The following is a 24795-nucleotide window of genomic DNA, read 5'->3' as shown; positions in this document are numbered from 1 at the left end:
TTTAATCTGCAAGGAAATCACAATTGGAAAAGAAACAAACTTACATAAATGCTTGCTTATTTGAATTTTCGCTGACAAAGAATTATTCCCCTCACCAGTGCTAATGGCCCCGCATTTCCAGCATTTTTGTTTTGTTTTGTCAGGTTCCTAGAGTTTGCAGCCTCCCTTTTATTTGTGATTGGAGACAAAAGTCGATCTTTATTGTCAGTTCCGATTGTTTCTACATCAGTACCTCATGGGGCTGGCCTGCCTGAACACACCCACAACTTATTATCCTCAAAATAAGAGATTGAGCAATAAACACATTTAAAAAAAAACGCGGGCCTAAAGGCAGAAAACACCGGAAAAGCAGAGCAGATAGACCATCACTTCCAAGAGGAAAAGCAGATTAACATTTGAAGTGAGATCCCTCATCACAGGCCTGAACTTTTGCTCCAATCCTTTTACTTCATAGTAAGTTCTTTTCTTGGAATAAAGAGGTCAACTCAGCACAGAAATGAGCATCCACCAATTCCCTCCCCCTCCCTCCCTGACACAAACACACTACAGTATAGTACACAATTACTATTCATATCTGATTGGCTGGATGGTCAGTTGCTTTAAAAATGTTGGTCCCTCCTTTATCCCCAACAAGTTTCTACTGTGTGAGCCGTGCTCGGCTCCAGCCTAGGCTTGTCCCCTCTGACTGCACCATTCTATCTGACTCCCCTCGGCATTCTTCACATCACTTGACCTTCACCCCTTGCGATGTCCAGAGTTCCTGTGGAGAAGCAACTGAGGCTCAGCTTGTCCAGAACTGAGACAAAGCATCCACTGTCCATGTCTGTCTGAGACATTCCAGCCACCGACTACTGCCTCTGTTAAATAGCACCGGGAGTTTCCGAACAAGGGGGAGAAGTCTGATTTCAGTAGCGACATCGGAGAGATCTGCTCCATACAGACTCGCAACCATCAGGTATTTTTAAACTGGCGATCTTCAACCTTAACTTTTAAACAAACAGAGAAATCTCTAGATTTTAATTGTTCTTCCTTAGCAAGAAGATGTAATCTGTAGCATCTAGTTTGCATGTCTTTTTCTAAGCAAGTTTAACCCTTACTAGTTACCAGGGATGTGATTCATACTTGCGTAAGGAATGGATTTGGCCACGATCTGCATTTATAAAATCAGCACAGAGAACTTGCTTCAAAGAAGTATCTGGAAAAAAAAGCAATTTTAATCACACAAACTATTTCTAATTAATGGGCCAAAAGTGTCTCCTAACTTAATTGATTTTAATCATTTTTGGTTGTTCCAATTTTCTTCCCTCATTCCCGACGTGGCTATCTCTACCTTGTTTTCAATGGTATGGGTGCCAAAGAATGGGCCCCTGGCTGAGGTGCCAGGAAGCTTCTGGGGCCCACAGAGCTGTACCCTGGCAATAGTCATCACCACCAGCAAAACAGAGTGGAAGAGGACAGAAACACTGCAGGGAACAGAAAGGAAAGTGTTGGCTTCTTGTCGTCTGTCATTGTCTGTTGCTTAATGGATACCCCACGGCTACAGATGTCCTTTAGATTAGTCACAGACTCATCCCCAGTATCTTTTAAATGGACACAAAGCTTGTCGGAAGTGAGAGCAGGCTGGGATTCACTGTTTTAAGAGTTGGGTTCATGACCAGCTTTACATTGGATCTATTATTTAGCAAATGCTGGATTGTTGTTTAGCTTGAGTGCCTCTTGTTGCTGTACATTCGACTCAGTTGTAAGAAATTCAATGGGCTCATACATTTTGTTGTTTAATGAAAAGCTGCTGTTCCACAAACAATACCTACCATTCTTAAAGGAACACACACCACTGAACAACAAGACTGTTAGGGTGTACATTACATATATAAGAATATTCAGGAACAGGACTTGGCTGTGAGACCCTACATGCTCCTTCTGAAAGACCTCAATTCCACTAATCCTTCTTCTTCTTTGAGAAACCCATTCAGTTTCCATTAGACCTTATTTGATAACTTATTCCACACGTGAATTCCCCTTCCGGAGCCAAAAAAATCTGGTTCCTCTTCTTCCTCCTGGCTTTCCAATTTTTAACTTGAGTCCTTTGGTATTGAAATCTTCACAATCTTGAAAGTTTCAATATGATCTCATCAAAGTCTTCCCCTTCCTTACAATTTACATTTCAAATATGGTTTCATTTTCTTTGCTCACCTCTGCACCTTCCAAGTCAACAATATTTTTCCTATCATAAAATACTCGGATTTGCTTATAGTACCCAAGGCATGTTGGCTGTCTACAGGCCTTAGCAGTCTTAAAACCTTTACACACCACATACAATTAGTGCAGTGGCAGCTCAAACAAATCAATTTTCAGACAAAGGTATGAGATTTTTCCCTATATTACAGTGACGATACTTCTAAAGTACTTAATTGGAAGTGAAGCGCTTTGCGGCATCCTGAGGTCATGAAAAGCACTGTATAAACGCAAAGCTTGGAACAGAGAAACTTGAGAGGTTACCTCATAGAGCTTTTCAAGATAATGAGAAGTTTTTGATCATGTTAGGTAAGAGGAAAACTATTCCCTACGGTGAGAGGGTCAATAACCAGAGGTCACGCATTCAAAATCGTTGGAGAAATGAGGAGTTTTTTTTTCACTTCAGAGAGTTATCAGGATCTGGAATGTTTTACCTGAAAAGGCTGTGGGAGCTGACTCCATGAATCATTTTAAGAGGGTGGCAGGCAAGTGAGCAACTTACCGACAAAAAGCAGAGAATGTGGGACTCAGCACGACTGCTCTTTCAAAAGAGACAGCACCGGAATGACAGGCAGAACAGGCTCCATATGAGCTGTTTCTATGGTTCAACGAAATCTTTCCTTGCTTTGTGAGACTGGAAGGAAGAAGCTGTGGGCTGGAATTTTCCCTGATTTGCACTAAGTCTGGTGGCAGGTGTGAAAAAAGACGTCTTTCCCACCAGCAGCAAGGGCGGGTTTTTGCACTGTCTAGTCCGCACCCTGCCTCTTTAATTATGCAGCCACAGGAAACACGCTGTAACGCTGGCGGGCAGCCTCTGAATTGCCCATCATGCTGTTACCTCACCGTTTCCTCCCTCCGGGTGTCATATCTAAACTACAGTGGCGCACACAGTTCTCAATGCTTGTAGCCCAGGACTTCAACAATGAAGGCATGGCCCCGAAAGCCAAGAAGAGTTCAGTGATCCGTCATTGGAATGCCTTTTGGAGGCCCGCTGTGATGTTCTCTACCCCCCGCTCTGGCCGCAGGAGGTCCAGCAATCTTACCACTCTGGTTTGGGAGGCAGTGGTAGTGGTGGTCAGTGTCATTGCTGCACAGAAGAGGTTGGCCATCCAGTGCAGAAATCGGATGAATGATCTCATCTGTGCCGCCAGGGTAGGTCAACTATTTCGTCACTCTAAAACTACACACTCACAAGCCCATCACACATTCACTGGCATCTGTCTCACTGCCAGCTCAAGGGGCATCACCACTCACTCTCTCTCACACACCCTCACATCTCCATCTGGCCTCATCTCCTCTGGAGACTGCCTCCTCAGCCCTCACCATCTTGAGGCCACTTGCACAGATCAACATTTGTCCCCACACACACACTGGGATACCCCCCTTCCCCAGTATAACCTTCATCCTGCAGCTTCTTCCCTTGCCTGAAGCCAAGCAAGCCCTTGCCCAGGCAGCCATTGAAAAGCCACCCCCACCTTATGCCTGGCCTGCTGGGTAGAGACCTGCCCGTGAGCCCCCCTAAAAGCGATGTGGTGCTGCCTGCAAAACCTGGCGCTGATGACCACGAGTGCTACCCAAAGCCAGGTAGACAAGCAGACCTTGAAGTCCCGAGCGAAGTGCAGCTCGGCAGGTGCATGTCACCCATGTACCATAGTGAGCAATCACGCCGATTTGAGCTGATGATCCAGCATGGGGAGGTGATCCAGTAAGGAGAGGTGATCCAGTATGTGGAGGTGATCCAGCATGGGGTGTGGGGTGATCCAGCTGGGGGGGTGATACAGCATGGGGGGTGATCCAGCATGGGGAGGTGATCCAGCATGGGGAGGTGATCCAGCATGGGGGGGGGGGTGATCCAGCATGGGGGGGGTGATCCAGCATGGGGGGGTGATCCAGCATGGGGAGGTGATCCAGGATGGGGGAGGTGATCCAGCATGGGGGGGTGATCCAGCATGGGGAGGATGATCCAGCATGGGGGAGGTGATCCAGCATGGGGAGGTGATCTAGTGTGGGGAGGTGATCCAGTGTGGGAAGGTGATCTGGTATGGGGAGGTGATCCAGCATGGAGAGGTGATCCAGCGTGGGGAAGTGATCCAGCATGGGCAGGTGATCTGGTGTGGGGAGGTGATCCAGCGTGGGGAGGTGATCTAGTGTGGGGCGGTGATCCAGCATGGGGAGGATGATCCTGGCGAGCAGGGCTCATAATGAGATTCTAATGAGCTTCCTGATGTGCGGTGGTGAGAAACATGCCCCCACCCTCCCAGTGACGGGTGGAGCGGACGATTGCAAACTGGTTTTACGACAACATGAAACCGATTCTTGCGATCTCCCAATATTTTCCGCTCCCTCCCGCTATGAACCAGCCGCAAACTCAAAGGGGAAAATCCTGGCTATGGTGTAAATAAGAAAGGGGTCTGTGCTATCAGCACTTCACACCGAGGCCTGGTATCTCTCCTCAGCATGAGGGAAAACTGGCCACTCCAAGCAGCATTGGTGGAAGCCTTTGGAAAGGACACCTATACCAACTCCCTCATAACTCCACGGCTGCCCACAGAAAACTCATTATGGCTTGAGCACTACAGTTAGTTCAAAACACTTTCACTTCCCCTGGTTCATACATTTAATGTAATGTTCTGTTTAAAATAAACAGGTTCACAGCTGCGTCAAAATAGCACGGAAAAGACTTCTCACCAGCACTAACTGATGTGTTACCAGAGGGAATGATCCAGCGAAGCAGCTTATGAATGTACCTGCCAAAAAAAAAAGGGGGTTTTAATGATTTAAATTCTAAGAGGAGTCCTGGGCAATATTTATCCCTCAGACAATGTCACCAAAACGGGTGACCCAGTAATTCTCACAGTGCTGCACAAAATTAGCTGCTGGGTTTCCTACATCAAAACAATGACCACATTTCAGAAAGACCATTCCCGGACCATACAATGTAAAGTCCCACTCCAGTAACGTCACTAACAAGGAGTGCTCAAGGTGCCACATGAAGGGGCAATTCTCCACAAATCTGACAGTTCCTAAGCTGCCTCTACTCTCCGTTTATAAAAACACAGTTGCTAAATTACACTTCTTATACTCACAGCCCTGTGATTGTGCTGGGTTACTACAAATAGGGAGATTATCAGGACATTATCACATTGCTGTTTGTGGGATCTTGCTTAGCGCTAAGTGGCTGCCACAGTTCCTTCCATTACAGCAGTGACCGCATTTCAAAAATACTTAATTATTTCTAAAACTGCTTTGGCATGTCCTGAAGTTGCGATAGGTGCTGTATAAACACAAGTCCTTTTGTTAATCAGACAAGCAGACCTCTCCTTATGGTCTACTGCTGGATTTTGTTTTTGTGACAGAGCTCTGTAATATTTTAACTGAATTCTTCTAGCACAGCTGGTGACAGCACTGGCTTTCTGGGTGGCTGCTTTTGTATATTTAAGTCAGGGGTTGTTGGTATTGTGTGTCGAGAAAAAAAAGCAATGGGAACATGCCCCCCTAGGGATCAGAATTGGAGTTCACAGGCCTGTACAATTTGGCCTCTGTGCCCCGAAGGCCTTCAGTTAGTTCATGTGGGTTGTCGTGCCAGCCCATTACTAATCTGAATTGTCCATTTTTGGTCTTGGTAATTAATTCTGAGAATGTGGTTTGTGGTCGAACTGTTTGACAGAGGGCTTGCCTGGTCATCTTGTTCCCCTGTAATAAAGCTTAGGCAGAGGGAAGGCTTCTCCTCCGTGGTGACTGCTCATTTCCTGGATTTTCGGATGCCAGCGTTTAAGGCTGCCACAGCACGCTAGTGCCTTTAGAGATCCCCTCACCACCTAAGGTACCCAGGCATCTGGTTTTGTACTGGACAGCCTGGTTTTTTAGCTGGTCTAGCCATTGTCTGGTACTGGAAGGCTTCACATTCAGTGTTTTGACCCTTAGCCCACTTAACTTAGTCAAGCAGCGGTTGGGCCTGCGCTCATTCTTCACCCTGTCCGCAGCAGCCTCGATACGACAGCGATTCAAGAGCAAAGCTTGGATGTCCTTTTCTAACCGCCAGACCCCTCCCATTGACTCTTCCACGGCGCGGAATCTCTGAACAGGACGATCGTCACCATATACGGGATGATGTTGCTGCGTATGTGCTGACATCTTGCCATGCATGATGACATCACCTGGCACTCATCAGGAACGCGTCTGGTTTTGCTGGCCTCCTGCACTGGCCGTGCTAGAACCACTGCGCTGTTTGTCCTGCGGCACTCACATTGCTCTGAACCAGGTGTGGGCCATTTGTTGCGTTGCTGTGCTGTTTGTGATTAAGTGAATGTTGGGCAGAACGTATAACAGGCGATTGATCCAATGCTCCCAGCTTTGCGCTGCTCCCAAACTGTATTCGGGCTGCAGACCAATTGGGACAATAATGAAGGTTGCTCAAACTGTGTGAAGTAAATTACATATGATTTCGGTTTGTGATTGGTACGTTGCCTACACCCATGTCCTTTGGGCATGGGGTTTATGTATGAATGTCATTTCATAGACTGGAGCCGAGAATGAACCTGGATCAATTTACATCCAGTCACTCTGAAAAGTGTATAAACTGTGTGGGTAGATATTCCCATTTGGGTCAGTTTGACCTCAGTGTTGTGTAAATGATGAGTCCTCATATTTCCCACATTCAGAGAACAATTTTAACTTTTAATTTATACTTTAAATCGCAGCAGCTGTCAATTCAACTTTGTGTCACTGATGGCACCGGGCTTACTAGCGTCATGACCTCAATTCAAAAAACATTCAACACAATCGCTATCCCTAAAATCAGGAGTCTGGAATTGGAATGAACTCCCCTTTTACTAGCATGGAATTCTGAAAGCAGCAGCTCACAACTCCTCCTGCTCCCTCCCAGTGAAAAACAGCATGAGCAGATTCCAAAGCCCCGCCTTTCAAATGCCTTCCCATTCATTCTGGAGTTGTCAGCTCTGGTTGGAGGCATTCCTGGATATTTGATCACCTGGTGTTCTGATCCTTTTCCCTCTGATTATGCGCCGTTTGATCACAGATCGTTTGATAATGTGATGTCGGAAAATGTTACTGCATTTACCTTGTACCTGTATTTGATTGTCTTTGTAGCTTGGCGGGGGGGCGGCTACCACTGGCAAACTTAACTGGGCCAGCCATATAACATTGTGACTACAAGAGCAGGTCAGAGAATGCAGTGAGTAACTCATCTCCTGACTCCCAAAACCTATCCACCATCCAGGGCACAAGTCAGGAGCATGGTGGAATACTCACCAATTCCCTGGATGAGTGCAGCTCCAACAATACTCAAGAAACTCAACACCATCCAAGACAAAGCAGCCCGCTTGATCAACAACCCCCCCAGCACCTTAAACATTCACTCCTCCCAACACTGATGGACAGTGGTGGCAGTGTGTACCACCTACAAGATGCACTGCACCAACTCACCAAGGCTCATTCGACAGCACCTTCCAAAACTGTGACCTCTACCACCTAGAAGTGCAAGGGCAGCAGATGCATGGGGACACTACCACTTGCAAGTTCCCCTCCAAGCCACATGCCATCCTGTCCTGGAACAAGATTGCCGTTCCTTCACTGTCATTCAGTCAAAATCCTGGAACTCTCGCTCCAACAGCACTGTGGGTATACCTACACCACATGGACTGCAGCGGTTCAAGAAGGCTGCTCACCACCACCTTCTCAAGGGCAATTAGGGATGCCAAGAAAGCTGGCCTTGCCAGTGATGTTCACACCCTATGATGAATAAATGAAACTGTTGTGGGTGAACATCAATAGCCATTTGTGGTGAAGAATCCCATAATAGCTCTCAATGCAAAAACCTTTCTCCCCCCTTCCTCCTTGGTTCTGTGTGAATCCTTGGTCTCTGTCCCTTGTTCTCCATTCCGGAAACAATCACTATTCTCCCATAATAATGGCCCCAAGTTTCGCTCACCCCTTTACCAGTTGCTCCTCTCAATGTGCTGCTCTCAGGCAGCGCTCCCAGCCCTGCTGGAAAGGCTGCATCCCATTCCCGTGTCTCCTGCTTTCCTCTTGTCTGATGTTGTTCTCTCCCGTGGAAAGGGGAGTGATGGACCCCAGAGCCAGACAATTCTTTCTGGAGACAGGAGGGGACGGGTTGGGAGGGGGCGGCGGTGGGGCTGTTGGTGACAGGGGAGGAGGGGATGCTACTGCTGCGAGAAATTTAAGGGTGAAGTTTTCCTGGGATATAGGTCCCATTCCTGAAGACTCCCAACCCACCCACTCCATGTTACAGAACTTAAATGAAGCAAAACTCATTATATGGAGCTCCAGTGGATTAAAGTCATGGCTTGGTACATTGTTATTGCATTGATAGAGACCAGCACTCTTAGAGGTATATTGGTGCTATTTACTGTGAGAAAATTGTACAGTTTGTAGGAGGTGCTAAAAGTAAAGTTGAAATCTTTTCTTATTTTGTGAGAAGCTAATGGAAACTTCTTCACTCGGTTCCTTTACAGACTACTTTTACTGCCAAATTATAGAGTTCGGATATCCAAGAAACAGACAACATCCCTCAACCATGTCCGGCATCCATATTTACCCCAAACACGAGAAATACAGAGGTAAGCAATCACCAGGGGGGAGCCCTTAACATGTTTCTAAACAAAATAGGATTTTGACAATGGGACCAGAATAATTCACGGTCTAGGTTAATGCTTAATGTACGAAATATGTTGTGGGATAAGATTTAAATCCCATTCAGAGCCCAGTAAATTCAAACCACTGGTGGGATGCAAATCATAGATTTTCTTAATGTGTTTTCCATCTCTAGTGACACCAGACAGTAACAAATGAAATGCAATCTGAACAGCCGCAGATATGAATAACAATGCATTAGGTTCCCACACACACTTCCAAAAAGAGAGTTTAGGGAGCAGCTTTTCTCATTTATCACTGTGACCACCTCCGAGCTTTGGGTGGTGGAGTTATGAATAATCTGGAAACTGGATCATTCAAGAGAGTGGACCAGAAGTATCGTGTGTCATTTATGTGGGCAGAATAATGGAAAGAAGGTTGTGATACACTCTCTGCATTGAAATAAAGGAAATGCATCACCTGGTATTGCAAACTTATGCTAACTGGGAGCCTGGAGAGTCAATCACATGACGTGAAAATTGATGATGGCTGCATATCAATCTTCATTCTTTTAACCTACATTGTTGGTGGCAATTACTTGCTCGGCCACATCCAAGTCTTACTCCTGTTTTGCTCAGGGCAGCCCAATCGATAGCTTAGATGGGACCTTGAAACAGCGCTAGACCCTTCAGAAACATATGCAAGGGGCCTGGTGCTTGTTTTAAGGCAAAGTGCTCTGGGACATGCTAAAGTTGTGAAAGGGGTGATATAAATATAAATCTGTATTTCTGCCAGGCTGTTCACTTTTGCTTATTTACTTTACTGGGTTTAATATTCTACCCTTAATGTCACCTATTAGCACATTTCTTAGCTAATATCACCACTTTCAACACCTCTTTGTCCTTTTGTCTATGACATCTTTTGGCTATCTCCACCTATCACTGACCCTCTATCCAGCTCTACCTGTCCCACCCCCCCTTAAACCAGCTTATATTTCACCTCTTTTCTATTTTTCCTTAGTTCTGTTGAAGAGTCATACGGACTCGAAATATTAACTGTGTTCCTCTCCGCAGATGCTGTCAGACCTGCTGAGTTTTTTCAGGTATTTTTATTTTTGTTTTGGATTTCCAGCGTCCGCAGTTTTTTGCTTTTATATTAATAGAGAAAGCTCTGGGCTCCATCACTCCCCTGTCCACGGGAGAGAATGGCGTCAGGCAGGGGGAAAGGGGGAGACAGGGGAATGGGATGCAGCATTTCCCGCAGGGTCAGGAGCGGTGTCCGGAAGCAGCGCCTGGACAGAGCTGGTGACGTACAGCAGTTCGTCTGACCTACACCAAGCACAGAGGTGACCCACAAAACACCAACAATGACAATGTCTTGTGAGGAGATTACTGGCTGTCAATGGCCAGGAAGCAGCTCTGTGAAGATTCAAGACTGTGTGTAACCTGAATAAAGATTGTTTTTTTTCACATGGGACACACACTCCCCACTGTCTCTCAGAACGAGACCAAAGAACAAGGGCAGGGGGAGAGAGTTTCACTGGGTGAGGAGACAGCTGATATTTAAAAGGCAGGCTAATTTAATTAGGATGTGAACTTAAAACTCATGCAAGTTGCTTTGAGTGCAAAGCATGCCAATGGAGAGCCAGACTGATGATGATAGAAGAGAATAGCGCAAACCCTTTTTGCCTCTTAAGTTTTTGTTTAATTCTGCAGCCCACACCAGCCCCTCCCTTTTCTGAAAGAAAGGAAAAAGGGAACTTGGATTTCTACAGCACTTTATTATAGTCTCAATGCTTTATGACCAATGAATTACTTTTAAAATACAGCACCCATTATTTTGTAGGCAAATGTGGCAGTCAATTTGCACAGCAAGATCCCATGGACAGCAAATGACCATATAAAATTATTTTGGTGGTGTCCTTGAGGAAGGAATGTTAGCCAAGATGCCAGGAGAATTATCCTGTTATCCTTCACGTAGTCCATGGGATGTTTAATTATAGGCAGATGGGGGTCTCAGCTTAAAGCTTCATCCCAAAGATGGCAGCTCCAGCAATGAAGTATTCCCTCAGTGTTATCCTGAAATAAATTCTCAAGTATGTCAGTGGGTGTTTGAATCCCATAACGTTTTGAGCCTAAGGTGAAAGCATAACAAACTGAGCTGTGCTGAAGTTGATGGTTCATGATGCAGTGAGTCATACCGATCCGGGAGGTTCCAGGTTCAATGCTTGGTCTGAGATGAGTTAGCTGGCCCAGGTTGGTGCCATCGAATACTGTCTACAGTAGGCTTTAGTCCTTGAGGGCAAATGATGAGAGGAATTGGCCGCAGTTCTCTGCTTTCTCCTCCTTCTTTGTTCCCAGATCGCTTCACAGAATCACAAAATAACACAGCCATTCAGCTCATCGTGTCTCTGCTGGCTCTTTGGTAGTATTATCCAATTAATTCTCTCCGCCCTTTCTCTATGGCTTTGTCAATTTTTCCCCTTCAAACATTTATCCAATTTTCTTTTGAATATTAATATTGAATCTGCTCCCACCACCCTTTCAGACAACGCATTCCCGATCACAAAAACACACTGCATGAAAAATGTTTCCTCATGTTGCCTCTGATTCTTTTGCCAAACACCTTAAATCTTTGTCCTCTGGTTACTGCCCCATCTGCCACTGGAAGCTGTTTCTCTTTATTTACTCAGATGCACACGTGTTTTTGATTAACTCCAGCTACAGGGCTCCATCTTTTGTAATGCTTGTCGGATGCTGTAATGACATACAGAAACTTTTAAAGGGACCTCTTCACCTGCTCACAAATAGCTGACCATGAGGTATTGCTGTTGAAAAAGAGAAAATGAAAGAGTCCCATTCTAATGGGGTGGGAGTTTATATGCATCACTTAGTGTGGCACCGAGGCAAGCAGTTCAGGAAGGTCAAGGCTTCACTTCTCAGCCTTGATAGCAGCAATTGAAAAACGAGAGACAGGGCAGTATAGGCGTAGTGGAAATTGGCCAGGGTTCTAACTCTTGATTATTATCCTGTAATCCTGGGAGAAATTACATGTGTTTTAGGGTCAGGACAAAATCAATGATGCACTATGTAGTCGACTATCTCGTGGACATTTACCACTGATTCATACCTCAGCCTTTAAGATAGGGTAAAACAATCACTTTCTCATGATTCTTCGACACAAATCAACAATGTCTGAAAACCATGCATGTTTATCCAATACTGCTCGAGTAGCATCAAATATATATTATACATATATACAATATATATCTGACAGGTATGGAGATTGTACAAATACAGCCAGAGAGGCAAGTAACGGCAGACACCATAATACCATGTTCTTCAAAACCTAAGTTATAGAGGTACTGGAGAGTCAGTGAGGGCGTATAGATTCATCACCCAGCATTAACTATTGTCAACAACAACAACTTGCATTTATATAAAAGGTTTTCATTTATATAGCGCCTTCCATGACCTCAGGATGTCCCAAAGTGCTCTGTAGCCAATGAAGTGCTTTGGAAGCGCGGTCACTGTTTTAATGTCGTAAGCACTCTTCACAAAGTAAGATATCCCAAGGTGCTTCACAGGGACAGTTATCAAGGAAAATTTGACGTACTGAACCGGACAAAGAAATATTAGCACAGGTGACCAAAAGCTTGCTCAAAGCGGTCAGAGAGAGAAGCAGAGAGAGAATTCCAGAGCTTAGGGTTAGGGCCTAGGCAATTGAAGGTACAGCACCCTGTGGTGGAAGGCTGAAAATTAGGGATAAGCGAAGCTAGATTTGAAGGAGCGCAGAGATCCCAGAAGCTTGTAGGTCTGGAGGGGACGATAAGTGTAGGGGAGTCGTCGTTGACAACAGAAGTTCTTTGAGGTTTGTCGGAGCAGCACCTTCTCCTGGGCATTAAATGGGGTTGGCTCTGTAATCAATCTCTGGGGATCTGAAATGCAGACACGTTGACCAATTATACAAACCCCCTTCCTGGTGCTGTGTTTAAACATCACTGTCTTAGTCAGAGCCCAACTACTGATGGCTAAGACCATGGAAGTATCTTGGGTGTGGCCGTACTGCTTCCTTCTGCTTTTACAGAAGACGTGAAAAGGCTGGATCACTCAGAGAAAGTTATTCAAAGGCAAGCAAACAGTTTTAGCCCCGTTTATCTCAGCTGACCGGAGAGAAGTAGATAATGGTTTAGCCACGAAACTCCACGGCTATCCTGCTGTAGCTCCGGCCAGGCACCAGTAGACCTTCCAAGTAAATGGGGGAGGCCTCCGACATCTCAATTTTCTCATTGCCAGTTTCTTGCATGGGCTTGTAAGATGGGGAAGGGAGGGGGAGGGGAGGAACAACGCTTCCTCGGCAAATGGTGGGCTGGGGGGCAGTTCCAGGGGGTGGGTGGGGTTGGGGGGGTTGGGGGGGATCCTTTGTATCAAGCTCAGGCCCCCAGTGGAGACCCGATAGAAATCTGATTCATCAGTGGCAGCTGAAATACTGAGAAGACATTTTGGCCTCCACAAAGGCACATTCGGGCCCCAGCAATAAGATCGAAGGCTGCCAGGGCCCTTTGAAACTCTGAAGAGGATTCCATTTAAAAAGAATAATTTCTGGATCCACCGTCACCTGGCAGCCAGGAGGAGCGTCGAGAGTCAGGGCTTGGATAACTTATCCTCCCCCCACTTTTTTCCATCTATTGTAAGGGTCTCACTTCTCATTTACAAGCTGCTTCCTCCCAGCTCGTGTCTTTTCTGCCGGTGCTTTACTGTAACACAGCAAAACATTCTGTTGTACGAGAACTGCATTCGAGTCAGGGTGGACTTCAAATGGAACACCATGGCGCATGATGCTGGGACTCCAGCACGCAAAGCCATGGAATAGTGGCCATCTAGCTCTGTCCTCCAGACTGTGTCTTATACTCTGTCTGTAATGAGGCACCGACAACAACAAATTATATTTATATAGTGCCTTTAATGTAATAAAACATCCCAAGGTCTTAACAGGAGCACTATAAAACAAAGTATGACACCGAGCCACATTAAGGGGATATTAGCTCAGATGACCAAAAGCTTGGTTAAAGAGGTAAGTATTAAGGTGCCTTAAAGGGGAAAAGAGAGGCAGAGAGGCGGAGAGGTGTAGACAGGGAATTCCAGAGCTTGCGGCCCAGGCAGCTGAAGGCACAGCCACCAATAGTGGAACAGTTAAGATTGGGGATGCATAAGATACTAAAATTAAAGTAGCATAGGTATCTCGAGGGTTGTGGGACTGGAGGAGGTTACGGAGATAGGGAGGGATTTGAAAGCAAGAATGAGACTCTTAAAGTCAAGATGTTGCTTGACCAAGAGAGTCAGCAAACACAGAGGTGATAGGGGGAACAGGGCTTGGTGTGCCAATTAGAGATCACATGGTCAAGGTGGTGAAGGGGGTAAAAATTCTAGACAATATCCCTTCACCACCCATCCCACCAACCCCCCACCCCACCCCACCCGCCCCCCACCCCAACTGTCTTCCCCCCCTCACCCCCACCAACCCTGTCAGAGCAGCAGTGATAGAAACAGGGGCTCCCTGTGTTATAATCGATGAACAGAGGGCCTCTGTATTACACAATCAGGGTGGAGTGCTTAGATCTGCTTTCTCACATTCTCCCATCAATACGCATTTGAGAAGTTTTAATTTTATCCACTGTGGGTTCAGCTAATAAAAGAATCAGCAAAAACTTGCAGTCACAAATCTCTAACCACCCCCCCCTAAGCTAGGCCTTGCATTGCTGATCTTTTCTGGTGCCTAACTCCTTCAGCTACATTGTGAGGCTCCATCAGAGCCTTGTTGTAACTCATAAAGTAAATTGGCTTAATAGAATAAACATTCACCAGGCAACTGGCTGGGATCAGTTCCTGAACCTAACATCGTGCGGCCAACAAATTTACATAAATGCCCGAGGTTAAAGCCTGGATCTCAACAGGTGATTGTTAACAGCTTGACATCATCATCCAATGATGTCATCAGCACCCATCGCTCGCCCCGAAAGTATATTGAAAAACTTAACCGGAGTAATTTACAAGAGTTTAATGTTTCAAAGAGGGCCTGATGGTGGCACTAGATATTTGAGTGTAAGCTTGTCATTTTAATATTAGCAGTGAAGCAGAGGAAGATTCAAGAACGACACCACTGTCAGCTAAAGAGATGATCCCACATTTATCTGAGCTCAGAATTCAGCTGAATTCCCACACATCCCGCAGGCTCTTGACGGACAAATTCCTTCTCATTCATTCTTATTCCAATAACAATATAAAGTGGGCAACCCTTTCTGATTGACTCCCAAGGGTGAGCTGTTCCAGAATGAATGCAAAATTCCAGTGTCCCAATCAAACCGCCATTCAGGTTTTAACCTACAAATATGGAGGGTGCTTCTACAATGAGTTTTAAGGTATCACTTGTCATTGCTTAGAGGACTAAATGTAGTTAGTAAACCACATGCCAGATCTCATCTTGTTTAGCAGGGACTCCAATCACATTTGCACGATCTGCTTATTTTTATTCCGACTGAACTAATCACAAAAATGGATCGCAAAGGTTGGCAAAATGGTACCTTTTAAACTGTGGTTTCCAACAATCCTGGTCTCCAAATTCAGGCTTAACATTACTTAGCGCGTGGTTACGGAATAGCTCTCTCAGACTGAGGTTGGTGGGGGAATAGTTTATGGCAATGGTAAACAAATGGCAAGCAATAAATTACTCTTACAAACTCCCCACTCACTCACAGTACAGACAGCCCTGGACTTACAGGACTTCCATCACAAGTAATCTGACTATCTGTGACGAATATCAACAATTTTGCGAAGGCTGCTTTTTTTAGTTGGTAATTTACATTTTGCCATTTTTTTCCCTTATTCTCTCTCCCCCACGTCACAGTCCATTTTCAGTTAGGTGTTGGAACACCCAGCTTATTAACTTATCAACTGGGGGAGGGCAAGGTGTTTGTGGGGGTTTCCGGTTTAATGCTAATCAGCAGCAAAAAACGGAGTATTTTTCAAGGAAGTTTTAGTCAGAAAGGTTCCCTGTCAAGTGCCTTCTGACAGCTGCTTTCTGAAGGTGCGTCAGCAGGTTACAAAGATCAGTACCTTACTCAACTACTAATGGGATACTGCAATAAGACATGGTAAAGAGACCCCTCCTTGATGCACCAGTGAGTTACCTTGCTATTGGTGGGATCGTCCCAGAGTGGCATTAATTGTGGTAGCGGGCGTGAAAAACGATGTTTCACCCACTGGCTGCAATGGCGAATTTTTGAGCCACATCTCCCCTTCCCTCCTCATAAATTGTGTCACAGGAAATGAGCCATCTCACTGGTGGCCAGCCCCCAATTTGCTTGCCATGCTGTTACATTGCTGTTTCCTCACTCCGGGCACCATATATATAAACTGCAGCCGCATTCACGCACGGTTCTCAATGCTTGCAACCCAGGACTGGCCCCAAAATCCAAGAAAAGTGAAGCCCCAACCCCCCACCGATTCAGTGGCACATCCCCGGAAGGCATTTTGGCGCCATGGAGGCTCACCACGATGTCCCCTAGCCCCGTTCTAGCCACAGGAGGCCCATCAGCCTCACCACTCCAGCTTGGGAAGTGGTGGCAGCGGTGGTCAGTGCTATGCTGGTGCAGAAAAAGGATGAATGACCTCATCTGTGCTGCCAGGGTAAGTCAAGCATCTCACCATTCTCAACTCACCTGCTCACAAGCCCGTCACACATTCACTGGCATCTCACTCAGTGCCGGCTCAAAGGACATCACCACTCACTCTCTCTCACACACACCCTCACATCGCCATCTGTCCTCACCTCCTCATCCCACCCATGGCTCCACTCAGCACACGTGCACACCTGGTGCCCTTATCATTGAGCCTGGTAAGCACCTTGGTCACAATCTCTCCATCTGTCTTGATGCAGGACAAGATCGTGTCCAATCACTGGGAGGGGTCCCAGACCGGGGCTGGAGTGGCGGATGTCAAGGTCTTCACTCCATTCGAGAGTTGCACATTGGAGCTTGCCGGAGAGGATGTGGACCATTCCTGCATCGACGGTGAGGTCGGCGGCAAGCATCCACGCGAGGATCCTGCACCAGATCATCCCTCTGTCAACACTGCTCTGAGTCCACTGTTCTGTGCTCAACGAGGCTGTCAAGCACTAATATCCTCCACTTTCTGTCCTAGGCACATCTGACACATCGCCCTCAGGCAACTATGAGCTTGACTCCAGCGCTGAGAGCAGCTTGGACAAGGACCCTGAGGGCAGCACCACTGAAGACCCATCACGGCGCTCACCCACACCCTCCACCAGCGCAGTGACACACACCTCGGTGGGATCCGGAGGTAGAGCAGTCTCAGGATCACAATCTGGTGACTACAGCACACAATCTGTTCCACAGCAGGCGGAGGCAGGGATATCCAATGCTGCCGGCACTCAGAGGACTGTTGGAGGCTAGGAATCTGCTGAGTCCGAGTCAGATAACGTGCCTCTGGTCTTGGTCCTCGATCAGTTGCTGGAGCTGCAAAGACAAAAACGGGAACATCAAGAATGGATGTCTGGTCACTCCTTAGATTGTAAGGGATGAAGGAGGAGTCTGTCCACCTTCAGTCTGAGGTGACAGCACCAGCATGCTAATGCTTCAAGGTCAACACTGGCAAGATGGCGACCGGCATGGAAACCTTGGTCCAGGACTTTGGTCCTTCACTACTCTGCGGGCTGACGCCATAGTTGGTCTCCAACAGTATCAACACGAAAGGGATGCAGGGCAGCTCGATCTCATTCCTTCTTCTGCTTCTCCTCAAGGTGTCAGCCAGTGGCCATCGGGTACCCATAGGGAGGAGGACCAACAGCTCGACACCTCGGGGCCTTCCACCCAGGTGACTCAGGGAATGTCCGGCTGATCCAAATCCCCTTTTCCTGTGGCCCCAACATCTCGAGCTCCACAGGCTGAGGAGGGTGCACTTGGCCCACAACAGGATACCCTAAGCAGGCCAAGGCCCTCCAGGTCTCGGTCCTCCAGAGGATGCCTGCCAATGTCATCACAGACAGGGCGTAGCAGTCAGCAGGCTGCCTCCACCTTGGCTGTGGATGTCAAGGGAGCACTAAGGCAGGATGAGGAAGGTTAAGAAGATGTAGTTGGACTGCATGGGCACAGGTGCTAATCGCATGTACATAATGTTCACTATTGTAAATAACCTCTCAAGAACCTCTCCTTGTCTGTGGCTCCTTGTTACGATGAGCAGTGTTCATGTCATTCAGATGTGAAAGCTTGGTTCCTGCACAAGATAAAAGCAGGTGTCTCAGTCCAGGCCCAGGGCCTCTTCCCTGTGCAGTGTGTAACCTTCAGACCAAAGTGATGATCCGGCTTCACATTCACTGGACACATTACTGATGCCTGCACCTCGATGGTGCTAGTCATTGCTGCCAGAATGTTGCGGGCAAGTGTCACAAAGTTCCCTATCATCATTCTCTCTCTGTGTGCTCTCAGCACCTTTGAAGTGGGGGCTGGCGCCCATCTCTTCAGCAACTGTGTCCAGTGATGGTGTGGTCCTGACATGTGGTACCAAAGATCAGGTACACTTAAAGTTTCACAGGCTGTGTCTCCATGATATGACCCTGATCACAGAACGTAAGTGAGCTGCTGTCAGCCAGACAGGAGTCAGATGCTCACAGAGGCAATGTGAAAATCTATGGAATGTCCTCACCGCATGTCGTCGACATCTGCCTGGAATCTAGAGAATATTGGACCCTCCGCTGCATCTCCATGACATGAGTCTGAGCACTGAGGCCACGTATGCTCAGGATGTCAGGACTGTGCCCACTGCATCTCGTCATCATCCTCCACAAATCTAAGGCTTCCTGAGTGTGCCTGCTTTGCCTGGCCAGTGTGATGGCCTCATCACCAGCATACTCATCCTCAAGGACTAAATCACCCTCATCCCCTTTGACGTCATCCTCATCGGAGGAGATGTGCAGCTCCTCCATCTCCTCCCAGCCAGGTCCTCCCCCCACTGCAGCGCCAGGTTGTGGAACGCGCAGCAAGCTACGATGATACGCGACACCCTCTGGGGACTGTATTGCAGGGCTCCACCGGACCTGTCGAGGCATCAGAACCTCATTTTCGATATGCCAATCGTTTGCTCCAATAAAGTCCAGGTCACAGCATGAGCCTCATTATACCACCACTCTGCCGAAGTGTGAGACTGCCACACTTGCATCATCAGCCACATCCTCTGTGGGTAGCCCTTATCTCTCAGAAGCCAACCCTGAAGTCTCTGTGGACCCTGGAAGATGTCAGAGATCTGAGACCTGCTAAGGATGTGGGAGTCATCGACGCTCCCCGGGAATCGTGCGCAAACCTGCAGGATGCGTTTGTGTTTGTCACACACCAGCTGAACATTCAGCAAGTGGAAACCCTAGTGGTTGATGTAGATGACTGCTTGTTGTCATGGAAATCTAAGCATCACGTGAGTGCAGTCGATGCACCTGTGGAAAACCAGAGATCGCTGCAAATCCCAGCGCTCCTGCTTCCTGGCTTTCCTGATCCCAGGCGAAATGCACAAGTTCTGTACCTTCGTGAAGGTGGTGTACATGGCCTCCTGGATACACTTGTGCAGTGGAGGCTTGTGAGACACCATACAGGTCACCTGTGGAGTCCTGAAAGGAGCCACTGGTGTAAAAATTGAGCACTGTGATCACTTTCATGACCACTGGCAGTGGCGCCCTCTATGTTCACATGGTGCCAACTCCTGCAGCAGGTGGCATATGTGACTGATCAGTTCCGTAGACATGCACAGCTTTTGGTTCTCAGTCATCCGCAGGAATAACAAGCGCCATCTATAGACCCCGGTTCTAGTGAGGCACCTACGAGTGACGGCTCTCTGTGGCTCTTCAGCTATATCCACAGGAGGCCCTGCCGCACCTTCATCTTGAGGGTGATGCTCCTCCCATTGGTGAGCCAAGTGCTTCTGCACTCTCCTCCTTCTTCTCTGCACCCTGTAAGCCATGAGGCATACGCTAGATCACCAGGCTCCATGATTCCAATGTTCTCCCCAGCGGTAACAAAGAGAGAGATGCATGGGTTAACATATGTGTCCTAAGGACTTCTCAGTTAAGTCTCCAGCTCCGGCTCCGGCTCCGGCTCCGGCTACGGCTGCACCTCAAAACCCCTTCACGCAAACAGGAGAGTGCTGGCCGCCACCTCAATTGCCAGAGTGTAGTGCACTCCTTGGCTGTCTGAAACCCCACCCACCTCCGCCTCACTCCACTTGACCGATTGGCAGCAGCTTCAGTCACTGGACTGCATGCTGTGCTCTCAGCTCAGGCGCAGGCACTATCCTAACCCGCGCTGCAAGGCTGTGCTGTTAGCTTGGACCATAATGGATACTGTTCCACACCTGAATAAAGACATTGCAAGGGGCTGTGAGCACCTCCACCAGGTGACTGCGCCATGGCCACCATTCGCAAGGGGATTGTGCAACTTGTCCAGTCGGCCAATTGCTCTGCTGCCCCCTAAAATGCATATTAATTTGCGCTGTGAACCTGAGGGGTGAAAAGTTCTGGAGCATTTGGTGGCACTTTCATGCTTTTGCCTTGCTTGAATGAGCAGGAAAACTTCAGAGACCCGACTCCAAGCATGTCAATCAGGCTGCAGCTGAATTTTTGACAAGATTTTCCAAGTGCGTGGCCGTTTCCTTTAGCCTCCCTCCACCCTCCAACCTCCCAGCGAGAGCTGGTGTATTTCCATCAGTCTGTGCTGCCTTGGCCTTCACCCTGGCCCCTTCTGCACTGGAGCCCTTGCCCCGGCCCCACGCTGGAAGCCAGCCAGGGTAAAGAAACTTGCCCGTGCCCCTCGCTGCGCCCGATGTCCTACAGGCAGTTCCTGAAGTGCAGTGCTGAGAACTGGATGCAATGCTCCATCTGGGGCTGAACTCGCCCTTTATATAGATTTAGCATAGCTTCCCTGCCTTTTGTGCTCCAAGCTTTTATTTGTAAAACCCAGGGAGGGATTTCCTCGCAGCCGCCCATTTCCGGGATCTTCCGGTCCCACCGCAAGTCACTGGACTTCTGGCCGAGGTCCCGCCCGCGAAAGGGCCAGAAAATCCCGGCCCCGGGATCTCATTTGTTCTGGTGACTGCTTTGTTAACCTGTCCGGCCACCTCTGAAGGATTCATGGGTCTCCCTCCATTTGACCCATTTTTTAAAAACTGACAGTAAGAAAAAAAATCATCCAGTTGGGTAACCAAGGGTTGAATTTTCAGCGGTCAGTGGGTGCAGGATCAGAGGCAGGGGAGTCCGGAATTTTCCGCCGTTGGCCGGTGTGCCAGTTTGCCAGCGCAACCCTTCCTCGGAGCCATTTTCAAACCGATTAGGTCGGGGGGGGGGTGGTGGTGGGGGGCAGAAGGGACAGCCCGGCCGCAAAGGGCGGGTACCCAACGAGAGTATTCAGATGCCCGTTAAGGCCCCCTCCCTCTCGCGCGGATCAAAATTCTGCAGTTGGCAGGCAGGCCCTCCCCTGCGATAGCTGAAACGCGGCCAGTGAAATGAAGCGACCTCCCAGCAGCTCCTGAAACATTAAACCCCACCCACCCCAGTCTCAATGATAAATGATGGTCACAGCTGTGCCCCCCCACCCCCCCCCCACTCACAATGGGCAGGTCCGCCCTTTGCATAGACATTTTTCTTTTTCTCATTTCTCTTTTGAAAAGTTTTGCAAGTGCTGTGAGGGGTCTTCTTCACCCCCTGCTCCCCCACTCCCCAGCCCCTGCTCTCTCTAACCTGCATTGGCAGGCAGTCCCTCCGTCAGTGCTGGAGACCCTCCTATTAGCCCTCTGGAGCTTGCCCGCTGTTCTTAATTGGCTGGCACGCGTAACCTCCAGCCATCAATGGACCATCCTTTGAAAGTCGCGTCGGGTGACTATTTCCAACACAGTGCAAGGTCAGGACCTGGATTTGGTCCTGGCATCTTGGTTGGGGGGAGGGGGGGGGGGGGGGGGGGGGGGGGGGGTGGGGGGGGGCAACCCCAAAACAAAATCCTGCTCAAAGAGTCTGTTCCTTTTCCAGTTGGTTTGGGAAGGTGGCATGCTGCAAGGGTGAGTGTGCCACACAACCATTTGGCTGGGGCATTGGGGGCAGGGTGGTTGGAGGTGGGAGACCACATGGATAAAACCTCCAGTGATATATCCTAGCGTCGTTAGCAACGTCATACCCAGTCCCTGATGGCAACAACTGAATCAGGTGTTTTCCACAGTCATCACAATTTACACAAGTGATTGAGCATTTTCTGGTCCCTCTTCTCTGTTTCACACTTATCCACAGTTCAGGTGTTAACAGACAAACAGGTATCAGTGAACATCACAGATGATTTGGTCATTACCACATTGCTGTCTGTGGAGCTTTGCTGTGTGCAAATTGGCTGCCACATTTCTTACAATACAGCAGTGCCTACTCTTCAAAAGTACCTTCTTGGCTGTTAAGTGCTTTAGGGTCCACGGAAGTTACAAAGGTGCTACATAAATGCAAGCCCTTTTTTTTATTATTTATAACATCTGTTAGTCTTGGTATCTGGATGATGCCCAGCAGTGAACCAGCGAGGAATGTTAGCATTTATATTTGGTGAATCTTTGGGAAATGCAGCAGTGTCCACCCGGGGCTCAGTTTAGACACTGCCAGGGTTAGTCACAGAGGAAAGCTCTCTCTGCAACATTGCTCAAATTGGACAGGGTTTTTTGAGAGGAGTGGGCGCAATTTTATGTTTTGCAGATGAGATGGAATATGAGCTCAGGTCGTGGATAAATCACATTCGCAGCATCAAGATGCCCATAGCCAAACACAAGTTGGCACTCCAATAGAATAACCTTGATGTCAAACTGGCACAAACTAGCCACGAGCGAAAAACAAAGGAGGGCCATACTTGCCTGAGGAATGGTGATGAAGCCGAGCAGAGATAGTTTTATTTTGCTACAAATTCGTACTTTACCTGACTTAAGGGCAACATTTCCCATTGACGTTGTGTGTCAGCAATGTTCTAAACATAACAAATTCATTTCTTATGTTCACTATTTCTAAGAAAATTGTAGAAGTGTTTTAAAAGGAGCGTTTTCTTTGCGATATTGTGAGAAATAAAAAGTGGAAGAAATCTTCCCTCCACGTTTACAATATCATCAACGTACACCGACCAATAAAACTCTTCCCGTCCAATTTGCAATACCGTAAACACATGGGCAACAGAGCAAATCTTCCCCTGAGAATATCTGATGCTGACATAGACTGTAAAGTGTAGGCTTTTATCCCTTTACTGTAGCAGCACTAAAATTAATAAAACATAAGACCCAGTCTCCAATGGGTTAAAGGGAAACTCCTTAGAGAAATGAAATGAATACAGATGTCTTGGCTAACTGTCGAGAGAAACTATCAGCTGCCTTACTGCATTTTACAAGTAAAAGAAAAACAGAAGATAGAATCTAGGTAACAGATGAAACGAAGAGTTCAGAAAAGAGTCAGTAAACGTGACATTTAAGATGCTGCTAGGTGTAGAAAGTGACCTTGTCACATGAGAAGGCTGCCCAAGCATTTGACAGTTCTCAGGAAGTGACTGTGCAATGATTCTATGCAATAGGCAGAAGGGGAGCTGCTGCTAATGCAATGGAGATGTTGTAAAACTATGGAGGTTTTTGGCTGACACAGAAAAGTGTTTATTTTTTTTCTTCACAACAGTGCATCTACCGTCTTTCACTGCTTTTCCAAATGAGAGGAAACCTCTAACAACAGGAACCACCATGAGTTTGAAAAAACTGAGTAAGTTACAACCATGGATTCCACTGTAGAGCTGAGAGAAGCAAATTTGTCTCCTGCAGATAAATATCGTGTGTTCTGATGTATTGGACTTTCAGACAGTTTAAAGGGAAAGTTTTTAAATGGAAAATATGCATGTGGAGTGTGACTGTGGCTACTTATTTCAGTCTTCAAGCTGATTTTTGATACTTTGAGACCTGTGTCTTCTATTGTGAGAGTGATGTGCCTGTGTGTTAGTGTAGTGTGTGTGTGTGTGTTTATGTGTGTTAGAGTGGGGTCAGTATGTTTGTGTGTGTGTGTGTGTGTGTGTGTGTGTGTGTGTGTGTGTGTATGTATGTATGTGTGTGTCTATGTGTGTTCCAGTTGTGTGTGTGTGTGTGTGCCTGGGTGACAGTGGTGTGTGTGTGTGTTTGTGTTCTAGTACTGTGCGTGTGTGTGTGTGTGTATGTGTGTGTGTGTCTGTGTTCCAGTTGTGTGTGTGTGTGTGTGCTTGTGTGTGTGTATATGTGCCTGTGTTCCAGTAGTGTGGGTGTCATTAGAGTGTGTGTGTTCCAGTAATGTGTGTCTGTGTTCAAATAGTGTGCCTGTGTTCCAGTAGTGTGTGTGTGTGTGTGTGTGTGTGTGTGTGTGTGTGTCTGTTTTCTAGTTGTGTGTGCGTGTGTGTCTGTGTTCCAGTAGTGTGTGTGTCAGCAGAGTGTGTGTGTGTTCCAGTTGTATGTGTGTGTGTCTGTGTTCCAGTTGTGTCTGTGTGTGTCTGTGTTCCAATTGTGTGTGTGTGTGTGTGCCTGTGTTCCAGTAGTATGTGTGTGTGTTTGTGTGTGTGCATGTGTGCATGTGTTCCAGTAGTGTGTGTGTGTGTGTGTGTGTGTGCTTATAGTGTATTTGTGTGTAAATGTGAGAGTGGTGTGTGTGTGTGTGTGTGAGAGGGAGAGCGTGGTTGTGCACATTTCTGTAAATCTGACAGTGATGTATGAGAGTGCTCTGTGTGTGAGTGTTATTGTGATAGTGGTGTGTGTGTAAGAGAATGGTGTATGTGTGTGTGCGTAAATGTGAGTGTGGTATATCGGGTGAGTGGTGCAGGTAAAGGGGAGAGTGGTGTTTGTATATGGCAGAATGAAGAGTGGTGTGAGTGTGAGTGGG

At 47.4% G+C, this 24795-nt stretch overlaps 1 protein-coding gene across 1 annotated transcript in view; it reads left to right on the top strand.

Moving 5' to 3' along the window:
• Nucleotides 1-678: 678 nt before the first annotated feature.
• LOC121280943 (SH2 domain-containing protein 3C-like) overlaps nt 679-24795 on the top strand; it is a 156069-nt gene continuing 131952 nt past the window's right edge. The window contains exons 1-3 of the mRNA XM_041193410.1: nt 679-955; nt 8730-8834; nt 23578-23658. Of these exons, the coding sequence (XP_041049344.1) occupies nt 8792-8834; nt 23578-23658 (124 nt within the window). The 5' untranslated portion in view covers nt 679-955; nt 8730-8791. The remainder of the gene's footprint in view (nt 956-8729; nt 8835-23577; nt 23659-24795) is intronic.

Source organism: Carcharodon carcharias, chromosome 8 (assembly GCF_017639515.1).
Source record: "Carcharodon carcharias isolate sCarCar2 chromosome 8, sCarCar2.pri, whole genome shotgun sequence".
In the NCBI taxonomy this organism is placed as follows: domain Eukaryota; kingdom Metazoa; phylum Chordata; class Chondrichthyes; order Lamniformes; family Lamnidae; genus Carcharodon; species Carcharodon carcharias.
The sequence above is the reverse complement of the archived record's forward strand: the minus strand, read 5'-3'. Positions and strand labels throughout refer to the sequence as shown.